General features: G+C 45.5%; 2 protein-coding genes across 2 annotated transcripts in view; both read left to right on the top strand.

Annotated features, from left to right (window-relative positions):
- LOC124035479 (very long-chain acyl-CoA synthetase-like) overlaps nucleotides 1–17,232 on the top strand; it is a 34,573-nt gene extending 17,341 nt beyond the window's left edge. Inside the window, exons 6-10 of the mRNA XM_046348931.1 lie at nucleotides 13,481–13,571; nucleotides 13,712–13,910; nucleotides 15,599–15,696; nucleotides 16,026–16,156; nucleotides 16,396–17,232. Of these exons, the coding sequence (XP_046204887.1) occupies nucleotides 13,481–13,571; nucleotides 13,712–13,910; nucleotides 15,599–15,696; nucleotides 16,026–16,156; nucleotides 16,396–16,569 (693 nt within the window). The 3' untranslated portion in view covers nucleotides 16,570–17,232. The remainder of the gene's footprint in view (nucleotides 1–13,480; nucleotides 13,572–13,711; nucleotides 13,911–15,598; nucleotides 15,697–16,025; nucleotides 16,157–16,395) is intronic.
- A 5,670-nt stretch (nucleotides 17,233–22,902) lies between these two features.
- Nucleotides 22,903–24,995, top strand: part of LOC124035390 (very long-chain acyl-CoA synthetase-like) — a 75,808-nt gene continuing 73,715 nt past the window's right edge. The window contains exon 1 of the mRNA XM_046348845.1: nucleotides 22,903–23,034. Coding sequence (XP_046204801.1) covers nucleotides 22,903–23,034 — 132 coding nt within the window. The remainder of the gene's footprint in view (nucleotides 23,035–24,995) is intronic.

The following is a 24,995-nucleotide window of genomic DNA, read 5'->3' as shown; positions in this document are numbered from 1 at the left end:
CAGAGAGAGAGAGAGAGAGACAGACAGAGAGATCTCTGCATACAGAGAGTGAGAGAGAGAGACCGAGAGAGAGACAGAGAGATCTCTGCTACAAAGAGAGAGAGACAGAGAGATCTCTGCATACAAAGAGAGAGAGACAGAGAGATCTCTGCTACAGAGAGAGAGAGAGAGACAGAGAGATCTCTGCATACAAAGAGAGACAGAGAGATCTCTGCTACAAAGAGAGAGAGACAGAGAGATCTCTGCATACAGAGAAAGAGAGAGAGACAGAGATCTCTCTGCATACAGAGAGAGAGAGAGGGAGAGAGAGAGAGACAGAGATCTCTCTGCATACAAAGAGAGAGAGAGAGAGACAGAGATCTCTCTGCATACAGAGAGAGAGAGACAGATAGATCTCTGCTACAAAGAGAGAGAGAGACAGAGAGATCTCTGCTACAAAGAGAGAGAGAGACAGAGAGATCTCTGCATACAGAGAGAGAGAGAGAGAGAGAGAGAGAGAGAGAGAGAGAGAGAGAGAGAGAGAGAGAGAGAGAGAGAGAGAGAGAGAGAGAGACGCAGAGAGATTGAAACACAGAGAGATCAAGCTACGTACATAGAAAATAATTGACTGAAAAAATAAAGTGTTTTCTTTTGAACTACCAACTAATAATTTGCTTGCTAAAAACACTAGGTTATTGATGATTTAAGATGATATTTTCCAAAATGTCACAGCGCGCTGACAGAAAGAGAAATTTACATTTACATTTAAGTCATTTAGCAGACGCTCTTATCCAGAGCGACTTACAAATTGGTGTATTCACCTTATGACATCCAGTGGGACAGTCACTTAACAATAGTGCATCTAAAACTTAGGGGGGGTGAGAGGGATTACTTATCCTATCCTAGGTATTCCTTAAAGAGGTGGGGTTACAGGTGTCTCCGGAAGGTGGTGATTGACTCCGCTGTCCTGGCGTCGTGAGGGAGTTTGTTCCACCATTGGGGGGCCAGGGCAGCGAACAGTTTTGACTGGGCTGAGCGGGAGCTGTACTTCCTCAGTGGTAGGGAGGCGAGCAGGCCAGAGGTGGATGAACGCAGTGCCCTTGTTTGGGTGTAGGGCCTGATCAGAGCCTGGAGGTACTGAGGTGCCGTTCCCCTCACAGCTCCGTAGGCAAGCACCATGGTCTTGTAGCGGATGCGAGCTTCAACTGGAAGCCAGTGGAGAGAACGGAGGAGCGGGGTGACGTGAGAGAACTTGGGAAGGTTGAACACCAGACGGGCTGCGGCGTTCTGGATGAGTTGAAGGGGTTTAATGGCACAGGCAGGGAGCCCAGCCAACAGCGAGTTGCAGTAATCCAGACGGGAGATGACAAGTGCCTGGATTAGGACCTGCGCCGCTTCCTGTGTGAGGCAGGGTCGTACTCTGCGGATGTTGTAGAGCATGAACCTACAGGAACGGGCCACCGCCTTGATGTTGGTTGAGAACGACAGGGTGTTGTCCAGGATCACGCCAAGGTTCTTGGCGCTCTGGGAGGAGGACACAATGGAGTTGTCAACCGTGATGGCGAGATCATGGAACGGGCAGTCCTTCCCCGGGAGGAAGAGCAGCTCCGTCTTGCCGAGGTTCAGCTTGAGGTGGTGATCCGTCATCCACACTGATATGTCTGCCAGACATGCAGAGATGCGATTCGCCACCTGGTCATCAGAAGGGGGAAAGGAGAAGATTAATTGTGTGTCGTCTGCATAGCAATGATAAGAGAGACCATGTGAGGTTATGACAGAGCCAAGTGACTTGGTGTATAGCGAGAATAGGAGAGGGCCAAGAACAGAGCCCTGGGGGACACCAGTGGTGAGAGCGCGTGGTGAGGAGACAGATTCTCGCCACGCCACCTGGTAGGAGCGACCTGTCAGGTAGGACGCAATCCAAGCGTGGGCCGCGCCGGAGATGCCCAACTCGGAGAGGGTGGAGAGGAGGATCTGATGGTTCACAGTATCGAAGGCAGCCGATAGATCTAGAAGGATGAGAGCAGAGGAGAGAGAGTTAGCTTTAGCAGTGCGGAGCGCCTCCGTGATACAGAGGAGAGCAGTCTCAGTTGAATGACTAGTCTTGAAACCTGACTGATTTGGATCAAGAAGGTCATTCAGAGAGAGATAGCGGGAGAGCTGGCCAAGGACGGCACGTTCAAGAGTTTTGGAGAGAAAAGAAAGAAGAGATACTAGTCTGTAACTGTTGACATCGGAGGGATCGAGTGTAGGTTTTTTCAGAAGGGGTGCAACTCTCGCTCTCTTGAAGACGGAAGGGACGTAGCCAGCGGTCAGGGATGAGTTGATGAGCGAGGTGAGGTAAGGGAGAAGGTCTCCGGAAATGGTCTGGAGAAGAGAGGAGGGGATAGGGTCAAGCGGGCAGGTTGTTGGGCGGCCGGCCGTCACAAGACGCGAGATTTCATCTGGAGAGAGAGGGGAGAAAGAGGTCAGAGCACAGGGTAGGGCAGTGTGAGCAGAACCAGCGGTGTCGTTTGACTTAGCAAACGAGGATCGGATGTCGTCGACCTTCTTTTCAAAATGGTTGACGAAGTCATCTGCAGAGAGGGAGGAGGGGGGCGGAGGATTCAGGAGGGAGGAGAAGGTGGCAAAGAGCTTCCTAGGGTTAGAGGCAGATGCTTGGAATTTAGCGTGGTAGAAAGTGGCTTTAGCAGCAGAGACAGAGGAGGAAAATGTAGAGAGGAGGGAGTGAAAGGATGCCAGGTCCGCAGGGAGGCGAGTTTTCCTCCATTTCCGCTCGGCTGCCCGGAGCCCTGTTCTGTGAGCTCGCAATGAGTCATCGAGCCACGGAGCGGGAGGGGAGGACCGAGCCGGCCTGGAGGATAGGGGACATAGAGAGTCAAGGGATGCAGAGAGGGAGGAGAGGAGGGTTGAGGAGGCAGAATCAGGAGATAGGTGGGAGAAGGTTTGAGCGGAGGGAAGAGATGATAGGATGGAAGAGGAGAGAGTAGCGGGGGAGAGAGAGCGAAGGTTGGGACGGCGCGATACCATCCGAGTAGGGGCAGTGTGGGAGGTGTTGGATGAGAGCGAGAGGGAAAAGGATACAAGGCAGTGGTCGGAGACTTGGAGGGGAGTTGCAATGAGGTTAGTGGAAGAACAGCATCTAGTAAAGATGAGGTCGAGCGTATTGCCTGCCTTGTGAGTAGGGGGAAGGTGAGAGGGTGAGGTCAAAAGAGGAGAGGAGTGGAAAGAAGGAGGCAGAGAGGAAAGAGTCAAAGGTAGACGTGGGGAGGTTAAAGTCGCCCAGAACTGTGAGAGGTGAGCCGTCCTCAGGAAAGGAGCTTATCAAGGCATCAAGCTCATTGATGAACTCTCCGAGGGAACCTGGAGGGCGATAAATGATAAGGATGTTAAGCTTGAAAGGGCTAGTAACTGTGACAGCATGGAATTCAAAGGAGGCGATAGACAGATGGGTAAGGGGAGAAAGAGAGAATGACCACTTGGGAGAGATGAGGATCCCGGTGCCACCACCCCGCTGACCAGACGCTCTCGGGGTGTGCGAGAACACGTGGGCGGACGAAGAGAGAGCAGTAGGAGTAGCAGTGTTGTCTGTGGTGATCCATGTTTCCGTCAGTGCCAAGAAGTCGAGGGACTGGAGGGAGGCATAGGCTGAGATGAACTCTGCCTTGTTGACCGCAAATTGGCAGTTCCAGAGGCTACCGGAGACCTGGAACTCCACGTGGGTCGTGCGCGCTGGGACCACCAGAGTAGGGTGGCCGCGGCCACGCGGTGAGGAGCGTTTGTATGGTCTGTGCAGAGAGGAGAGAACAGGGATAAACAGACACATAGTTGACAGGCTACAGAAGAGGCTACGCTAATGCAAAGGAGATTGGAATGACAAGTGGACTACACGTCTCGAATGTTCAGAAAGTTAAGCTACGTAGCAAGAATCTTATTGACTAAAATGATTAAAATGATACAGTACTGCTGAAGTAGGCCAGCTGGCAGTGGGTGCGTTGTTGACACTACACTAATCAAGTCGTTCCGTTGAGTGTAATAGTTTCTGCAGTGTTGCTATTCGGGGCTAGCTGGCTAGCTAGCAGTGTTGTTTACGTTACGTTGCGTTAAAAGAACGACAATAGCTGGCTAGCGAACCTAGAAAATCGCTCTAGACTACACAATTATCTTTGATACAAAGACGGCTATGTAGCTAGCTAAGTAGCTAGCTACGATCAAACAAATCAAACCGTTGTACTGTAATGAAATGAAGTGAAAATGTGATACTACCTGTGAATGCGACCGGGTAGTTGAGTTCTATACAGAAGATGTTGGCTAGCGTTGGCTAGCTAGCAGAGTCACCTACGTTAAGGACGACAAATAGCTGGCTAGATAACCTCGGTAAATTAAGATAATCACTCTAAGACTACACACTCTAAACCTAAACAACACAATTATCTTGGATACGATGATACGAAGACAGCAAAGACAGCTATGTAGCTAGCTAACACTACACTAATCAAGTCGTTCAGTTGAGTGTAATAGTTTCTCCAGTGCAGCTAATCAGTGGACGTTAGCTAGCTGGCTAGTGAAGACTACGTTAGGACGGCGAAATACGATAATTACGCAATTATCTTTGATACAAAGACGGCTATGTAGCTAGCTGAGAAGAAATTGCTAAGATTAGACAAATCAAACCGTTGTGATATAATGAAATATAATGAAAAAGTTATACTACCCGCGGGAGCGAAGTGCAGATGCGACCACTCGCTCCAACCAGAACCGGAACCCCATCCACAGTCAGGCACACAGTAGTGTTGTGCCAGCCCATTGCCCCCATGTAGTGCATTACAACTGTCTAGATGATCTTATGGCTAAATCCTCAGCTAGCATTGCTCAGGCATCATCCAATGTCGCTACACAGGAGGCAAATGCTTTGATTGGCAACTGCCACAACTATACTGATCTGATAGACTCTATGACACTTACCGTGTCAGACGAGGATTTTCCTTCTTTGCCGCAGGCAAACCTCCAGCTTCCAAGAAAGGTTTGAACTGAGTCCAGATGCCACTGCCAATAATGATGTTATCACCACTCTTTCCAGGCTCATCAATGGAAGGTGCGATGCCTTAGAGAAAATAGTTGGCAACAACTCAATGAAAATCGAGGCTTTGCATGCATGGAAATCAAGGATGTTAAGAAGAAGGTAGCCCACATCGAAAAGTGTGTCGAAAAGGAGGAGGGAAAGATGGGCTTGTGCCAAAGAAGAATCACGGAACTCGACAGATACTCCAGACGGTGGAATCTGAGACTCTATTGAGTTCCTGAAGCAGTCACTTTCTTTGTCTTCTTATCAACTGTAACAACATCATCATTACCAACATTTATGGTTATAATTCCAAACTTGAAAATTATCACTTACTTGAATCTTTAGAAAAGCGTATTCTCCATTGGCTAACCAGGTTCCCGAAATCTTTACTTATTGTAGGTGGGGATTTTAATATTTCTCTGAATAATTTAATTGATAGATGGCCTCCGGGACAGTCCACTTCTATGAATACAAGTTTGAGGCAGTTTATGGAAAGGTTTGATATTATAGATATTTGGAAAGTAAAGTTTCCTAATGACAAGTCTTTCACATGGAGTAATAAGGTCCAGACAATCACACATATATTTTTGACTGGTGTCACGATCGTTTAAAGATGGATTGGACCAAGGTGCAGCGTGGTAGGCGTACCTTTTACTTTTATTAAAATGACACCGAAAAACAACAAAATACAAAAACTAACGTATCTCTACATGCAGTGCAGAAAGTAACTACACACAAACAAGATCCCACAATCTAAGGTGGGAAAAAGGGCTGCCTAAGTATGTATGATCCCCAGTCAGAGACAACAATAAACAGCTGCCTCTGATTGGGAACCATACTGGGCCAACAACAAAATAGAAACATAGATTTGCCCACCCAAGTCACACCCTGACCTTACCAAATAGAGAATAAACAAGGCTCTGTAAGGTCAAGGCGTGACAGTACCCCCCTCCCAAAAAAGGTGCGGACTCCGGACGCAAACCTGAACCATAGGGGAGGGTCCGAGTTGGCATCTCTGTGGAGGCTCCGGTGCGGGACGCAGACCCCGCTCCGCTTGAGGCTCCCCCACTTTGGTGGCACCTCTGGTGCGGGGATCGTCGCCGGGGACTCCGGACCATAGGTCGTTGTCGCGGACTCCGGACCGTAGGTTGTCATCGCGGACTCCGGACTGGGAACCGTTTCTGGAAGCTCCGGACTTGGGACCATCGCTGGAGGCTCCGGACCGGGGACCGTCGTTGCAGGCTCCGGACCTGGGACCGTCACTGGAGGCTCCGGACCGGGGACTGTCGCTGGAGGCTCCGGACCTGGGACCGTCACTGAAGGCTCCGGACCGGGGTCCATCGTCGCAGACTCCGGACCGTAGGTTGTCGTCGCGGACTCCGGACTGGGAACCGTTTCTGGAAGCTCCGGACTTGGGACCATCGCTGGAGGCTCCGGACCGGGGACCGTCGTTGGAGGCTCCGGACCAGGGACCGTCGCTGGAGGCTCCGGACCGGGGACCGTCGCTGGAGGCTCCGGACCGGGGTCCGTCGCTGGAGGCTCCGGACAGGGGACTGTCGCTGGAGGCTCCGGACCGGGGACCGTTGCTGGGGCTCCGGACCGGGGTCCGTCGCTGCAGACTCCGGACCGGGGACTGTCGCTGCAGGCGATCCAGGATCATCACTGGAGGGTTCGGGCAATGGATCATTACTGGAGGCTTCGTGCCATGGATCATCACTGGAAGCCGAGTGTGTGGAACTGGCACAGGATGCACCGGGCTGGAGAGACGCACGGGAGGCCGGGTGCGTGGAGCTGGCACAACGCGTTCTGGCTGGATACCCACTTTAGCTCGGTAAGTGTGGAGAGCTGGCACAGGATGCATTGTGCTGTGAAGGCTGCACTGGAGTCATAGTGCGTAGAGCCGGCGCAGGATATACTGGGCCATGAAGGCGCACTGGAGGTCTGGAGTGTAGAACTGTGTTACAGGAATTAAATTCCTCTGTTTTATTAAGCAATTAAAATGAATCACTTTGTCAATTCACAAGAGGTTGTAATACCCTTATTGGTATAAAATGGACAGAGACCAGCCTTTGAAATCAACCAGCTGCGTTTATTCTCGTGAGTACTGAACATGATCCATTTTATCACAGGTTATAAACTGAAAATGACGTCAGCGTTTTCTAAATGTTCCGTCTCTTCTTGACACTGGTAGAAAGGCTCTATAGTTCTCATGCCTTCTCACCTCGCCTAGGGCCAAGGTCAGCCTGTGTAGATAAACATTCTAGCTAGTCTGGCGATATAGTTCATTCATTTCTACCAAGGAACAGACAGTCATTGTTCTAATTCTTGATTCTATTTACACACATTATATTCAGTACTAGGATTAAAAAGAAAATTCATACATATACAGTAACATAATAGTATTCTGATTAGTCAGTCCTGATTGAAATGTATACATAATTAGTCATTATTGATAAAATTCCCTTAACAAACTGGCACAACGCGTCCTGGCTGAATACCCCCTGTAGCACGGCAAGTGCGGGGAGCTGGCACAGGCCGCACTGGGTTGTGCTGGCGAACTGGGGATACCGTGCGTAGAGCTGGCGCAGGATATCCTTGGCCGAGGATACGCACTAGAGACCAGGACCGCTGAGACGGCACAATCCGTCCTGGACAGATGCTCACCTTAGCACGGCAAGTACTGAAAGCAGGCACAGAACGCACCGGGCTAAGGGTGCGCACTGGAGGCACGGTGCGCAGAACCGGAAAACATGATATCTGAACTGTGACCAACTCCTCCTCGTAATTACAGGGAGTTGCCGCTCGCATCCTTGCTCCGCTCGCCACCCCGTAGGGGGTTGCCGCTCACTACAATTTGGGGGGCTGCTTCTTGGGCTCCGTTGTTTCCTTGATTCCTGGTCTCGTCGCCGTTCCTCTCTCGCTATCTCCGCCTGCTTCCATGGCAGGCTCTTGTCCCCTGCCGTTACCTCCTCCCAGGTCCAGGATGTCCTCCACTCCTGGGCACGCTGCTTGGTCACTTGGTGGTGGGATCTTCTGTCACAATCGTTTAAAGATGGATTGGACCAAGGTGCAGCGTGGTAGGCATACATTTTACTTTTATTAAAATGACACCGAAAAACAACAAAATACAAAACAAAAATGAACATAACTCTACATGCAGTGCAGAAAGCAACTACACACAAACAAGATTCCACAATCTAAGGTGGGAAAAAGGGCTGCCTTATGTATGATCCCCAATCAGAGACAACGATAAACAGCTGCCTCTGATTGTTAACCATACTAGGTCAACAAAGAAGTAGAAACATAGATTTGCCCACCCAAGTCACATCCTGACCTAACCAAATAGAGAATAAACAAGGCTCTCTAAGGCCAGGGCGTGACAGCTGGTGTCTAAATGTTTTGTTAAACAGGGTATTTCTGTTAACATCCTGGCCACTCCCCTTACTGATCATAGAGCTATTTATATTAATATTACACTGTTTATCTCTGATAATGGCCTTGGCAGAGCATCCTACTGGAAGCTTAATAGCTCTATTTTAAAACATGAGTTGGTCAAGATGGAGATAAACAATTGAATATGAATAAATGACAATTCATACAGTAATAACTGCTTTTTAAATATGAGGTTGGAAAATATTTAAGAAAATATGGGAGTATTCTTGCCAAGACAAGGAGAGCTGAAGAAGAAAGTGTAATTACAAAGATCACTCTCTCTTGTTCAAAAGCCTTTTGAAATTCTCTCAGAGGAGGACAAATCTGTTCTGTTTGAGCTACAAAACAAGTTGGATGATATGTATAAACTGAAAGCAGAGGGAGCCTTTGTCAGATCTAGGACTGATGGTATATCTGCTGAGTTTTACAAAACTTTTTCTCAACAGTTGGCCCCTTTTCTGTTGGAGGTCTTTTCTGAAAGCATTGTAAATAATGCTCTCCCTCCCAGTTTGACTCAAGGTGCAATTACATTAACCTCTTAGTCGACCCTCTACTTTTTCGAACATTCTGTGAAAAATCGCGCAACATTTCAGCGCCCTGCTACTCATGCCAGGAATATAGTATATGCATATGATTAGTATGTGTGGATAGAAAACACTCAGACGTTTATAAAACTGGTTAAATCACGGCTGTGACTATAACAGAACGTGCGTTTCATCGAAAAGCGCAGGAAAATCTGATCACTGAAAATGGGAAAATATATCAATGCGCCACTTGCATGTATTGTCTATGGGAAAGCAAATTACCTGGAGCCGAGATTGCAATTCCTACAGCTTCCACACGATGTCAACAGTCTTGTCATTTGCCTAGGCTTTGTTTCTTGGTCAAACGAAGAAGAGACAGCCCATTTCTTCAGGTCTCGGACCGGATATTTTGGTTGAGATTTACCCGGACATTATTTCCAGACGTACCCCTATAGAATATACATCGCCTCGTGATCAATTTGATCGCTTATTAACGTTTACTAATACCTAAAGTTGCATTACAAAAGTATTTCGAAGTGTTTTGTGAAAGTTTATCGTCGACTTTTTTAATAAAAAAAAATGACGTTACGTTATAAGACGCTATTTTTTTCCGTTTATCACACAGTCTTCATAGATCGATATCTAGGCTATATATGGACCGATTTAATCAGAAAAAGACCCAATAGTGAATATGGGACATCTAGGAATGCCAACAAAGAAGATGGTCAAAGGTAATGAATGTTTTATATTTTATTTGTGCGGTTTGTGAGCGCCGACTATGCTAATGATTTTGTTTACGTCCCCTGCGGGTCTTTTGGGGTGTTACATGCTATCAGATAATAGCTTCTCATGCTTTCGCTGAAAAGCATTTTAAAAATCTGACTTGTTGCCTGGATTCAAAACGAGTGTAGCTTTAATTCAATACCCTGCATGTGTATTTTAATGAACGTTTGAGTTTTAACTAGTACTATTAGCATTTAGCATAGCGCATTTGCATTTCCAGATGTCTAGATGGGACACCTGCGTGTCAGGTAGGAGCAAGAGGTTAAATCCCTAAGCCCAAGAAAGACTTGCTTCTACTCGATAATTGGCGTCCAATCTGTCTGCTCAATAGTGACTACAAAATATTAGCCTCTATATTTGCAAAAAGAATGAAGGCAGTATTGGACTCATGAGGAATAGACATATAACGAAGCCACTCTTTTGTTGCCCGGGCGGTGTGTTTGGGATCATTGTCATGCTGAAAGACCCAGCAACGTTTCATCTTCAATGCCCTTGCTGATGGAAGGAGGTTTTCACTCAAAATCTCACGATACATGGCCTCATTCATTCTTTCCTTTACACGGATCAGTCATCCTGGTCCCTTTGAAGAAAAACAGCCCCAAAGCATGGTGTTTCCACCCCCATGCTTCACAGTAGGTATGGTGTTCTTTGGATGCAACTCAGCATTCTTTGTCCTCCAAACACTACGAGTTGAGTTTTTAACAAAAAGTTATACTTCGGTTTCATCTGACCATATGACATTCTCCCAATCTTCTTCTGGATCATCCAAATGCTCTCTAGCAAACTTCAGACGGGCCTGGACATGTACTGGATTAAGCAGGGGGACACGTCTGGCACTGCAGGATTTGAGTCCCTGGCGGCGTAGTGTGTTACTGATGGTAGGCTTTGTTACTTTGGTCCCAGCTCTCTGCAGGTCATTCACTAGGTCCCCCCGTGTGGTTCTGGGATTTTTGCTCACCGTTCTTGTGATCATTTTGACCCCACGGGGTGAGATCTTGCGTGGAACCCCAGATCGAGGGAGATTATCATTGGTCTTGTATGTCTTCCATTTCCTAATAATTGCTCCCACAGTTGATTTCTTCAAACCAAGCTGCTTACCTATTGCAGATTCAGTCTTCCCAGCCTGGTGCAGGTCTACAATTTGGTTTCTGGTGTCCTTTGACAGCTCTTTGGTCTTGGCCATAGTGGAGTTTGGAGTGTGACTGTTTTAGGTTGTGGACAGGTGTCTTTTATACTGATAACAAGTTCAAACAGGTGCCATTAATACAGGTAACAAGTGGAGGACAGAGGAGCCTCTTAAATAAGAAGTTACAGGTCTGTGAGAGCCAGAAATCTTGTTTGTTTGTAGGTGACCAAATACTTATTTTCCACCATAATTTGCAAATAAATTCATTAAAAATCCTACAATGGGATTTTCTGTATTTTTCTTTCTCATTTTGTCTGTCATAGTTGAAGTGTACCTATGATGAAAATTACAGGCCTCTATCATCTTTTTAAGTGGGAGAACTTGCACAATTGGTGGCTGACTAAATACTTTTTTGCCCCACTGTGTCTAATAATATCCGACTGGTTTTAGACCTTATTGACTATTCTGATTTAATCTTCAAATATATATTTTTTTGTCTTCTTAGACTTTGATAAAGCCTTCGATACAGTGGAACATGAGCTTCTATTCCTCTCCCTTGAGAAATTTGGGGAATTATTTTGTAGTGCTATTAAAACTCTTTATATGAATGGGAACAGTTCCATTAAATTAAAGCATGGCACTTCTCCTAGATTTGATTTGAAAATAGGAACTAGGCAAGGTTGCCCAATGTCGCCTTACCTCTTCCTGCTTGCAACCCAACTTCTTACAAGTTTTGTTAAATCCAGTGATATAAAAGGGATCTCTATTGCGGACAGAGATATTATCAGAAGTCAACTTGCAGATGACACAACCCTCTTTTTGAAAGATGCTGACCACATTCCTAGAGCAGTCGATGTGATAGATATATTTTCCAAAGCATCTGGTCTTTGCCTAAACCTTAATGAGTGTAAATTGTTTGATGTTAAAGACTGTGTGATACCCTCTATATGCAATATTCCATTCAAGGAAAAAGTAACATACCTTGGGTATTACCATATCTAAGGATCAACAGGAAAGATGCTCATTCAATTTTAGACCGATTATTGAAAAAATCAAGAAGAAGTTGAACCATTGGTTGCAGAGGGATTTATAATATAATAATAATAATAATATATGCCATTTCGCAGACGCTTTTATCCAAAGCGACTTACAGTCATGTGTGCATACATTCTACGTATGGGTGGTCCCGGGGATCGAACCCACTACCCTGGCGTTACAAGCGCCATGCTCTACCAACTGAGCTACACAGGACCTTATCCTTGAAAGGATGAGTACTGCTTTCTAAAGCTGAAAGTATCTCCAGACATACTTATGCAGCCCAGTCTCTATATTTTGACAACAAAATAGGTAAAACGGTTGACCAGGTGCTTTTCAACTTCATCTGGAAATATCGTACACATTAAATTAGGAAATCTGTCGTTATGAACTCATATGAATTTGGTGGACTTTTTTAGATTTTCCTACTTTGAATAATACTTATAAGATTAACTGGGCAAAACATTTTTAAAGAATCCTACTTCAATTTGGAATTTCATCCCTCATTATATCTTCTCCCGTTTTGGTGGCCTCAATTTTATGTTACTTTGTAACTATAACATTGATAAGCTTCCTGCAAAATGATCTGCTTTTCACAGACAAGTTTTCTTAGCGTGGTCGTTAATATATAAACATAATTTTCCCCGCATAGGTATTTCATTTGGAACAATAAGGACATTTTGTATAGAAACAAGTCTTTATTTTCTTAGAGCTGGTTCAATAATCATATCCTGCTGGTGAGTCAACTTTTTAATGCAGAAGGATTATTACTCAATTATGAGGATTTTTTAAAATCTTGTTACAATATCCCTGAAACACCTAGAGAGTTCGCCATAGTCTTTGATGCTATTCCATCTGGAACTCTCATGTTGTTTAGAGGTGTAGCCAGACTTCACCTTCTTGACCTACCCTCCTTAATCCAGTTGACTCTCCAATAGGGAAACTGTGTTTCTCCTTGCTCCCTCAGAACAACAGATCTATACCTGCTTTACTTCAAAGGGAGATTGTATCCATTCCTTATGTCAGTTACTGGAATACATTGGTCACTAATATCTGTTGGAAAAAAGTCTGGTTATTACCACACAAATACCTGCTTGTTAACAAGGTTAAAGAGCTCTCTTTCAGAATGATCTATAAGTATTAGCCTGTGAATCATTACCTGAAGAAACTCAAAAAAGACATTAACATTGATTGTACTTTTTTGTGTTGAGCATACAGAAACAGTTTCACATTTATTTTGTCTCTTTGTCTGTCTGTGTGTTGTCTGCTTGCCTGCCTGCCTGCCTGCCTGCCTGTCTGTCTGTCTGTCTGTCTGTCTGTCTGTCTGTCTGTCTGTCTGTCTGTCTGTCTGTCTGTCTGTCTGTCTGTCTGTCTGTCTGTCTGTCTGTCTGTCTGTCTGTCTGTCTGTCTGTCTGTCTGTCTGCCTGCCTGCCTGCCTGCCTGCCTGCCTGCCTGCCTGCCTGTCTGTCTGTCTGTCTGTCTGTCTGTCTGTCTGTCTGTCTGTCTGTCTGTCTGTCTGTCTGTGTGTGTTCGCAGGCAAACTTTCCCTACGCTCTGATTCAGTATGACACAGAAAGAGAGGAACCTGTCAGAGACTCTAGAGGTTTCTGTATCAAAGTCCCTAAAGGTGAGAACACACACACACACATTCTCTCACACACACACACATTCTCTCTCACACACACACGCACACACACACACACACACACACACATTCTCTCTCACCCCCCCCCACCCCCCCCCATTACTTGTTGTTTTGGTCCTCAGGAGAAACTGGATTGTTGGTTGCCAAGATTACGGCGCAGGCTCCGTTTAGTGGCTATGTTAATAACCAGCAGCACACAGACAGGAAGAAGCTGAGAGATGTGTTTGTTGAGGGAGATCTGTACTTCAACAGTGAAGACCTGCTGAGGATCGACCACGAGGGCTTTGTTTACTTCATGGACCGCATCTCAGACAACTTCAGGTCAGAAATGCTTTAGCTGTTTTTACTTTAGTAGTTATCAACTAAAGGTTTAATAATGAGCTGGGTTAAAGTTATTTATGGGGTGGCAGGGAACATAGTGGGTAGAGCGTTGGACACTTAACCGAAAGGTTGCAAGATAAAATCCCTGAGCTGACAAGGTCAAAAAATCTGTCGTTCTGCCCCTGAATAAGGCAGTTAACTTCTTGCGTCGAGCAATCCCGTATCCGGGAGCGTAATCATAGCCTCAAGCTCATTACCATAACGCAACGTTAACTATTCATGAAAATCGCAAATGAAATTAAATAAATATATTGGCTCACAAGCTTAGCCTTTTGTTAACAACACTGTCATCTCAGATTTTCAAAATATGCTTTTCAACCATAGCTACACAAGCATTTGTGTAAGAGTATTGATAGCTAGCATAGCATTAAGCCTAGCATTCAGCAGGCAACATTTTCACAAAAACAAGAAAAGCATTCAAATCAAATCATTTACCTTTGAAGAACTTCGGATGTTTTCAATGAGGAGACTCTCAGTTAGATAGCAATTGTTCAGTTTTTCCAAAAAGATGATTTGTGTAGGAGAAATCGCTCTGTTTTGTTCATCACGTTTGGCTAAGAAGAAAAAAAAGAAAATTCAGTCATTACAACGCCAAACTTTTTCCAAATTAACTCCATAATATCGACAGAAACATGGCAAACGTTGTTTAGAATCAATCCTCAAGGTGTTTTTCACATATCTATTCGATGATAAATCATTCGTGACAGTTTGGTTTCTCCTCTGAACCAAATGGAAAAATGCACGCAGCTGGAGATTACGCAATAATTTCGATGGAGGACACCAAGCGGGCACCTGGTAAATGTAGTCTCTTATGGTCAATCTTCCAATGATATGCCTACAAATACGTCACAATGCTGCAGACACCTTGGGGAAACGACAGAAAGTGTAGGCTCATTCATGGCGCATTCACAGCCATTTAAGGAGACATTGGAACACAGCGAATTCAAAATCTGGGGCACTTCCTGTATGAAATTTCATCTTGGTTTCGCCTGTAGCATTAGTTCTGTGGCACTCACAGACAATATCTAGCAGTTCTGGAAATGTCAGAGTGTTTTCTTTCCAAAGCTGTCAATTATATGCATAGTCGAGCATCTTTTCGTGACAAAATATCTTGTTTAAAACGGGAAAAAAAAATTCTACAAAAATTAAAAGAGTGCCCCCTATATCGAAGAAGTTAACCCACTGTTCCTAGGCCGTCATTGAAAATAAGAATTTGTTCTTATCTGACTTGCCTAGATAAATAAAGGTAAACAAATATATAATACAAAATACCATGTGTTGTCCTGTCCTGTGAATCACCTGCAGGCTGTGTTTAATACTATAGATGTAATGTTATTGTTCTGTCCTGTGAATAACTTGCAGGTTGAGTTTTGAGCTGGGTTTAATACTATAGATGTAATGTTACTGTCCTGTCCTGTGAATCACCTGCAGGTTGAGTTATGAGCTGGGTTTAATACTATAGATGTAATGTTATTGTCCTGTTCTGTGAATCACCTGCAGGTTGAGTTATGAGCTGGGTTTCTCTAGGTTTCTTCCTTCTTGGAAGTGTTTGCAGTCTGCTTCTGCTTGCTCTTTGGGTTCTAGTCCAGGTTACTGTCTGAATTAATTTGATATGAGTCAACATCCAGGTGGAAAGGAGAGAAAGTGGCCACCACGGAGGTCACTGAGCACCTGATCATGGTGGAATGTATCGAAGAAGCCAACGTCTACGGTGTCAAGGTTCCAGGTGATTTGACTTTTTAGCCATTTAACAAACTCTCTTATCCACATTAAACATATATCTTTTTTATAGAATAATTTTATTTGTAGGATGTTTTGTATGCACTACGCACAGTTGACACAGTGTGTATTGTTATATGTAGCTATATATACTAACACACCTACAACACTCACAGTCACATCATTGTGTCGTTGTCATCCCAGTGTGTTCTTCTCATGTCAGTGTGAATGACCAGGACATTAAAGGGGGAGAATTCAAAACCGATAGTAATTTCTGAACATGTATCAAAGTCAGCTGTCTCTCTTGGTGATCGTGCTTGGTGACGTACCCCACAGGACACGAGGGGCGGGTTGGAATGGCAGCGATCAAACTGAAAGATGACATGGAGTTTGACAGTAAAGCCACGCTGGAGCACGTGAAGACCTCCCTGCCCAGCTACGCTCGACCACGTTTCATACGCATACAGGTGATCCCGTGGAAATAATGTCCTAATTACAATCATCGTCATGACACCTTTTATTTGCACTCAAAGCCACCGTCTGGGACATTGATAGAGGAAATGATGGTTGAAATGACTAATTATCAGACATGTTGAAGAGATTCCCTGATCCCAAGTTGTACCTTTTTAAAGATTTTCTCAAAACGCTTAATATTCATTAAACATATATATTTTAATGTCAATAAATTTATTTTTAAATATCCCAGAATTCCCTGGCTGTGACTGGAACATTCAAGCAGATTAAGGTGAAGCTAGCCGAAGAGGGATTCAACCCATCCATGATGCAGGATCGATTATACTACCTGGAGGACAGTAAGGGATACATCCCCATGACGCAGGAGATGTACCACTCTATTTCTGACGGAAAGATACACTTATGATAGATTTTTATTTACAGATTTTCTAACTGTTAAACTCAGCTTTTAAAATTAACTGTCAAATTATTCATCTGATATACATTTTATTGTGAATCTTGAATCCAGAATATACAAAAAAACTTGTGTTTAAACGAAAGGGAGCAAAATACTAATGTCAAAGACCTGCGTTATATTGGCATCGAACACGAACACCAACACCAACACCAACACCAACACCAACACCAACACCAACACCAACACCAACACGAACACGAACACGAACACGAACACGAACACAAACCTAGGAGAAGGGTGACCTTGATCATTTATTGTTAAAACGAGAGGCTGCCTGGATCTTTAACTTAAAGACCCTTGCTCCCTTCGGTCTCAACGTAGACTTTGATCTGAAGCCATTATTGTGACTTTGCCATTGTAATTGTTTGTAAGCTTGTGTAGTCGAAAATGAATTTATGATCGTATGCTATCCATTTGTTGTTTGTATGCTGTTCTTTGTATGCCATTTTAATATTTGATAATTAACCAATGATATCAGGCCACTCCTGGCCATGATTAGACACCTGTGTCTATTGACACTATATAAACGAGTCATCCCGCAGTGTTTGTGATTATACCCTGATGAAGACAGCTTGGCTGTCGAAACGTTGGAAATTAAATTTTTGCATCTGAGCTCCTAGAGTGTGCGGCTCTCTTTTATTTTCAAGTTTTCTACTCCGCTAGCCAGCACCTCGTCTAAATAGGTGTGCGTTTCTTTTTCTTCTAGGTTGTTCTGTTACCCAGTAAACAGCACCCTACCGACAAAAAAATATCTTAAACGATGCCTAATGATAACTGACACTGGTCATAGACCCATACAAGATTACTTTGAATATAGCCAAAGGGAGCGTGAAAAGATCGTTGTTTTGGACGAAAGAACCGTTACATTTATCTAAGCGCCAGACAAGAACGCATCTACATATAATCAGTCTTAGTGATTATGTGCCGTCAAGGCATTATTCTACAGGGACTCAGGTGGCAAATAGAAACATCATTGGGACAGCACACAGATGATTTCTGGGTGCGCTGTTGTGCCATCCTGAACAAATGCTCTATTGATTTAATGACATTAATTGTTGACCAATTGAAGAAGGGTTTTATTGAAATGGATAACACGACAAACGCACAGCTTTACAAATCGATGTTAATGATGATGGCATATTCAATGAACTGATAAACTAACCAAGCGCTCCAGGACAAGTTGTCTTCAGAAATAAAGGAACTTAAAATCAAGAAATTCAACCAAGACAAAAAAGACAAGGCCGAGGATAAAGTCTACTTCTGGAGAAACCCTGACGAGGTCCTGCTCCTCCTCTCCATGGCAGACGCAGGAGGGATGCCGCTTACTTCTTTCTATCCACCCCCGTCTGACCGACGCTCTATAACCAGCGCCTCAACCGCTTCCAGAGGTATTTATTTATACAACCAGAGACTGGATGGACGGAAGGGCGGAGGAGGCCGCAGGCAAGCGCATCGACGAGATGCCGCACACAACGGGGTAAGAAGAAATAACTACCAGAGGCAGAGGAGACCGTTCACATGGTCCCAGAACTCACTGGACTGAGTGTCTTTAATTTATCATGCAAGATATTGAGCCCTGCCCATGTCTCTTTGCTTAATAAAGGGTTATCTTTTGTGCCTACAACCCAGTGCAATGATTTTGATGTTAAGGTAGACTTGTTTAAGTTTTTTTAGAAACATCCGTTTAAGGGAATACTTTAGCTCCCCTAATTCTGACACTTCTATCGAACCAGTAGGTTGCTCTCCTGCACATACTCCGACTCCTTTTAGAAGCAACAGTTATTTTATACCTCCAGCTAATCGCAATCACTCTATCGAGAAATTGCAGACTTGTGGAAAAAGATGTTGGACATCTCCTTAAGAATAAACAGGGGTCCAAATCTTTCCTGACTTACCTAAGGATGAGAAACAAGCTTTGCTTGATTTACAATCCGATATGTCAGTCCTTATTTGTCCTGCTGATAAGGGTGGGTCCGGTCGGTTGTACTCATGGATAGGACAGCTTATGTGAATGAGTGTCATAGACAGCTGCTTGACAACACCTTTTACAAGAAACTCAGTGTAACAGCGTTCGTCTGTTGAAAGAAGAGAGTCGGACCGAAATGCAGCGTGTTGGTTACTCATGACTTTAATGAATGAAAAAACACGGTACATTAAATAACTGATAACTAAATACAAAAACAACAGAACGGAACGTGAAACTAATTACAGCCTATATGGTGACTACAACACAGACACAGGTACAATCACCCACGAATACAAAGCGAAACTCAGGCTGCCTAAATACGGTTCCCAATCAGAGACAATGAGAATCACCTGACTGATTGAGAATCGCCTCAGGCAGCCAAACCTATACAACACCCCTAATCAGCCGCGATCCCAAATACTACAAACCCCAATACGAAAAACAACATATAAACTCATGTCACACCCTGGCCTACCCAAACATATAACAAAAACACAAAATACAATGACCAAGGCGTGACAGAACCCCCCCTAAGGTGCGGACTCCCGGACGCACCTCAAAAGCATAGGGAGGGTCCGGGTGGGCGTCTGTCCATGGTGGCGGTTCTGGCTCGGGACGTGGACCCCACTCCATTAATGTCCTATTTCCTCCTCTTCGCGTCCTGGGATAATCCACCCTCTCCGCCGAACATGGCCTAATAGTCCTCACCCAGATCCCCACATAACTGAGGAGCAGCTCGTGACTGAGGGGCATCTCGGGACTGAGGGGCAGCTCGGGACTGAGGGGTAGCTCGGGACAGAGGGGCAGCTCGGGACAGAGGGGCAGCTCGGGACAGAAGCAGCCCGGGACTGAGGGGAAGCCCAGTACTGAGAGGAAGCCCAGTACTGAGATGAAGCTCAGGCAGGTAGTAGGCTCCGGTAAATCCTGTCTGGCTGGCGGAACTGGAAGATTCAGGTTGACAAGCAGATCTGGAAGATTCAGGTTGTCTGGCAGATCTGGAAGAGACTGGTTGTCTGGCAGATCTGGAAGAGACTGGTTGTCTGGCAGATCTGGAAGAGACTGGTTGTCTGGCAGATCTGGCGGCGCTGGGCAGACAGGAGCACTGGCGGCGCTGGGCAGACCTGCGGCACTGGGCAGACTGGGAGCACTGGCGGCGCTGGGCAGACTGGGAGCACTGGCGGCGCTGGGCAGACTGAGATCACTGGCGGCACTGGGCAGACTGGGAGCACTGGTGGCGCTGGGCAGACTGGGAGCACTGGCGGCGCTGGTCAGACGGGAGACTCCGGCAGCGCAGGAGAGGAGAAAAGCTCTGGCTGCGCTAAACAGGCGGGAGACTCCGACAGCGCAGGAGATGAGAAAAGCGCTGGCTGCACTGAACAGGCGAGGCGCACTGGAGGCCTGGTGCGTGGTGCTGGAACTGGTGGTACTGGATCGAGGACACGCACAGGAAGCCTGGTGCGGGGAGCTGCTACCGGAGGACTGGTGTGTGAAGGTGTCTCTGGATAGACCGGACCGTGCAGGCGCACTGAAGCTCTTGAGCACCGAGCCTGCCCAAGCTTACCTGGCTCGATGCCCACTCTAGCCCGGCCAATAGGAAGGGCTGGTATGTGCCGCACCTGGCTCTGCACCAGCACTGGAAACACTGTGCGCTCCATAGCATAACACGGTGCCTGCCCGGTCTCTCTAGCCCAACGGTGAGCACAGGGAGTTTGCGCAGGTCTCCTACCTGGCATAACCATACTCCCTTCTAGCCTCCCCCCCAATAATTTTTTTGGGCTGCTTTTCAGGCTTCCAACCGTGTCACTGTGCTGCCTCCTCATACCAGCGCCTCTCCGCTTTATCCGCTTCTATTTCTTCCTTGGGACGGCGATATTCTCCAGGCTGAGCCCAGGGTCCTTTACCGTCTAATTCCTCCTCCCATGTCCAATTCTCCAAGTGGTGCCGCCTCTCCCACTGCAACTGCTCTTCACGATTAACAGGGAGAGTTGGCTCAGGTCTGAACCCTGACTCAGCCACTCTCTCTCTGCGCCCTCCCCCAATAAATAATTGGGGGTTACTTTCGGTTTTCGCTCTGCGTCGCCGTGTTTTTCTTTTTGACTCCATTCGCCTGTAGCCCTCTTCGCACTGCTGAAGCGAATCCCAGGCGGGCGCCTGCACTCTCTCTGGGTCGGCCGCCCACCTGTCGATTTCTTCCCACGTCGTATAATCCATGCCTCTACCGTCCATAACGTCCTCCTTTAGCTCCTGCCAGTTTACCCACTGCTCGGTCCGTGAGTGGTGGGTGATTCTGTAACGGCGTTCGTCTGTTGTTTAAAGAGAGTCAGACCGAAATGCAGCGTGTAGGTTACTCATGACATTTAATGAATGAAAAAAACACGGTACATTAAATAACTGAAACTAAATACAAAAAACAACAGAACGGAACATGAAACTAATTACAGCCTATCTGGTGACTACTACACAGAGACAGGAACAAACACCCATGAAATACAAAGCGAAACTCAGGCTGCCTAAATACGGTTCCCAATCAGAGACAACGAGAATCACCTGACTGATTGAGAATCGCCTCAGGCAGCCAAACCTATACAACACCCCTAATCAGCCGCGATCCCAAATAATCCAAACCCCAATACGAAAAACAACATATAAACCCATGTCACACCCTGGCCTACCCAAACATATAACAAAAACACAAAATACAATGACCAAGGCGTGACACTCAGAAGTGACCCTACTTCCCAATTACAGAATACTATCTTTACTGTCCTAGATAGTTATTTAAGTTCTGGTCAGATAACCAAAAAAGAACATGACTTTTTGGCTATTCAACACCCTAAAATTGCCACTTTCTACACTTTGCCGAAATGACACAAGAATGTTACAAAACCTCCAGGGCGCCCTATTGTAGAGGGACCGTTACTGCATCAATGCCTGCTATCTACTTCTGTTGACTTTTTTATTAGACCACTCGCAGAACAGCTCCCCTCCTTTGTAAGTAGGGCAAAATATTTTTCAAGGGAAGTGGGTGACAACTATCAGCCCTCAACAAACTGTTACCATCAGTAGGCCTCCTGTAAAGATCAGTGTACATTATCTTCATAGAAGATCAAGAAATCTGATACACGTCAAATCAGTTTACATAGTACATCTCAAATGATCAGAACAGGAGTTAAGAAAAGCATAAAATGCCTGGAGCTGTTTTGCATCACCCCTCCACAGAACAAAAATATCATCAATATACCATTTCCAAATAATGATGTTAGGCAATATATTTTTTTGAGAGGATTGAAAAGACTGTTTCTCCATGTAACCCACATACAAATTAGCACAGTTAGGAGCCATGGGGGAGCCCATAGCAGTACCTTTCGTCTGAATAAAGAAATCATTTAGAAACATGAAATAGTTGTGTGAGTACTATTTCAGCCAATGTTACAATGCAGCACTGGAAGGTAGTTCATTAGGGTCACGTTGCAGAAGAAAATGTTCCATAGCTTCAATACCGCCCTCGTGTGGAATATTAGTGTATAACGACTCAACATCAAAAGTAACTACCAAGGTATTCTCAGGGAGAGGATCTAGAGATAATACTGCTGGTGTCCTTTACAATTCTGTCGAATCAAAAGAATTTGGAAAAAAAAACAGATTTCGACAGAAATATGGCTGAGACGCAAAGAAAGTTTAAGGAGAGGGGCTACAAAAATGATCAGATTAATATTGCCATTGAGAAAATTCAAAACAAAACGAGACGGATTCTTGTGTTCTAACTACCCGCTATTCAAAGCGTTCTGAACAAATTAAGGGAATCGTTCACAAACGTTGGCACATTCTAAAATCCACCTAAATAGGTTTCTTTTTCTTCTAGATTTTATTTTCAAAAAGACCAAGTTTTGACATTTTGTGCATTTTATGACTATGGAGAAAAAATGTGGAATTGAAAACTGAACATTTTATGGAACATTTGTAAATAAATACATGTACTAAAGAGATATTGTATCTAAGATGTGTGGCTGTGTCACTTAAAAAAATGATATCATATAAAAAATAAATGAAAGACCTCAGATGTCTGCCATCTCTACACCCTGAAACCACCAAGGTGTTTGTGGGAAACATTTGGTAGGGAGACTACAGCGTCGTATGCATCAGGCACCAAATGGAAGAAAATGGATTGGACCAAGGTGGTCTTGTACAATAAGAAACATTCATTTTAATTTTCCATTGCAAAACATTTTGCTACGTTGTGCCTAATGAATACGACCCAGGAGCTAACCTTGGCTACAGTAGAGCAGGGAAGTTAGCGGTTATCTACTGGAGTCACAATGGAACAAGACCAACAGCGGAGTCTCCTACGCCAGAGGAGGACCAGGGTTTTGGGGAGATCTGAGCTTTGGGGCGATCTGAAGTCCCCTGACAGGGCAGCACACCTGGTAGTGCCCACACTGCACCCACAGGTGGCATAAACTGGGCAAGCTGTAGAACTTTGTGAGCTTCCCCAGGACCCGTTTTCCCAGCTGGTTGGAATTGGTTGGAGAAGGCCACTCTGGGATCTTGAAAGAGGCCTGAAGGGCTTGGGCTGGAAGAGAGACGTCTGAGCTGGGTGTCATTTAGGGGGTGGATGAGGTCTGGGTCTTTATGTCCAGGCTGCGAGTCCGTGACAGAGCTAGAGAGAGGCTTAGAAAGGGGGTCAGTGTTATGACCAAACAGGGGCCCAATGGGGCCAGGTAAGGGCTCACTGCTGCAGCTCAGAGAGCGTACTGTCCTCCTCGGCCTGTTCTCAGACCCAGACTTTTCTTCTAGCTCTTTGGATCCTGTCTTGGGGCTGGTCTGTATTTGGCTCTCCAACTCTTTGGGTGTTTTCAGTGGTTTGTCCTCTGTGTCACTGATGGCCTTTTCAATCTCCGTAGCAATTCCTAAGTCAGAGCATTTGCATCCTGAGAGAGAGAGAGGGAGAGTGAGACAGAGAGGGAAGGGGGAGAGAGGGAGGGGTAGACAGAAAGAGGGGGGAGGGGAGAGAGAGAGATTAGACAGTTGAGAGATACCTGTGTTTGGCCCTTTTCTCAGGAGAGGCAGTGCGACAAGATTTCAATTGACATAATATGTAAGTAAGCTCTGTATTTATATCCTAAAATATGCCCATTTATTTGTGTTCTGAGAAAATGTGAACGTGATCAAATTTACATTTTTATTCAAACTAGAGTTGGGTTCAATACTTAGGCCCGGATCTAATCCAGTCAGGTTGGAGTTGGGTTCAATACTTAGGCCCGGATCTAATCCAGTCAGGTTGGAGTTGGGTTCAATACTTAGGCCCGGATCTAATCCAGTCAGGTTGGAGTTGGGTTCAATCCAGTCAGGTTGGAGTTGGGTTCAATAGGCCCGGATCTAATCCAGTCAGGTTGGAGTTGGGTTCAATACTTAGGCCCGGATCTAATCCAGTCAGGTTGGAGTTGGGTTCAATACTTAGGCCCGGATCTAATCCAGTCAGGTTGGAGTTGGGTTCAATACTTAGGCCCGGATCTAATCCAGTCAGGTTGGAGTTGGGTTCAATACTTAGGCCCGGATCTAATCCAGTCAGGTTGGAGTTGGGTTCAATACTTAGGCCCGGATCTAATCCAGTCAGGTTGGAGTTGGGTTCAGGTTGTCAGAGTTGGGTTCAATACTTAGGCCCGGATCTAATCCAGTCAGGTTGGAGTTGGGTTCAATACTTAGGCCCGGATCTAATCCAGTCAGGTTGGAGTTGGGTTCAATACTTAGGCCCGGATCTAATCCAGTCAGGTTGGAGTTGGGTTCAATACTTAGTTCTAATCCAGTCAGGTTGGAGTTGGGTTCAATACTTAGGCCCGGATCTAATCCAGTCAGGTTGGAGTTGGGTTCAATACTTAGGCCCGGATCTAATCCAGTCAGGTTGGAGTTGGGTTCAATACTTAGGCCCGGATCTAATCCAGTCAGGTTGGAGTTGGGTTCAATACTTAGGCCCGGATCTAATCCAGTCAGGTTGGAGTTGGGTTCAATACTTAGGCCCGGATCTAATCCAGTCAGGTTGGAGTTGGGTTCAATACTTAGGCCCGGATCTAATCCAGTCAGGTTGGAGTTGGGTTCAATTGGAGTTGGGTTTAGGCCCGGATCTAATCCAGTCAGGTTGGAGTTGGGTTCAATACTTAGGCCCGGATCTAATCCAGTCAGGTTGGAGTTGGGTTCAATACTTAGGCCCGGATCTAATCCAGTCAGGTTGGAGTTGGGTTCAATACTTAGGCCCGGATCTAATCCAGTCAGGTTGGAGTTGGGTTCAATACTTAGGCCGGAATTCAATCTATTCAGGTTGGAGACAATGCTGTTTTTAAAGGCAATGTTCCTGCGTTAGCAGAGACCTCGTTAAAATGCTGCATATGTAGACTCAACTAGAAATAACCTTTAA

This window comes from Oncorhynchus gorbuscha, linkage group LG05 (genome assembly GCF_021184085.1).
Source record: "Oncorhynchus gorbuscha isolate QuinsamMale2020 ecotype Even-year linkage group LG05, OgorEven_v1.0, whole genome shotgun sequence".
Taxonomy (NCBI): Eukaryota; Metazoa; Chordata; class Actinopteri; order Salmoniformes; family Salmonidae; genus Oncorhynchus; species Oncorhynchus gorbuscha.
Note: the sequence above shows the minus strand (reverse complement) of the source record. Positions and strands in the feature narration are given on the sequence as shown.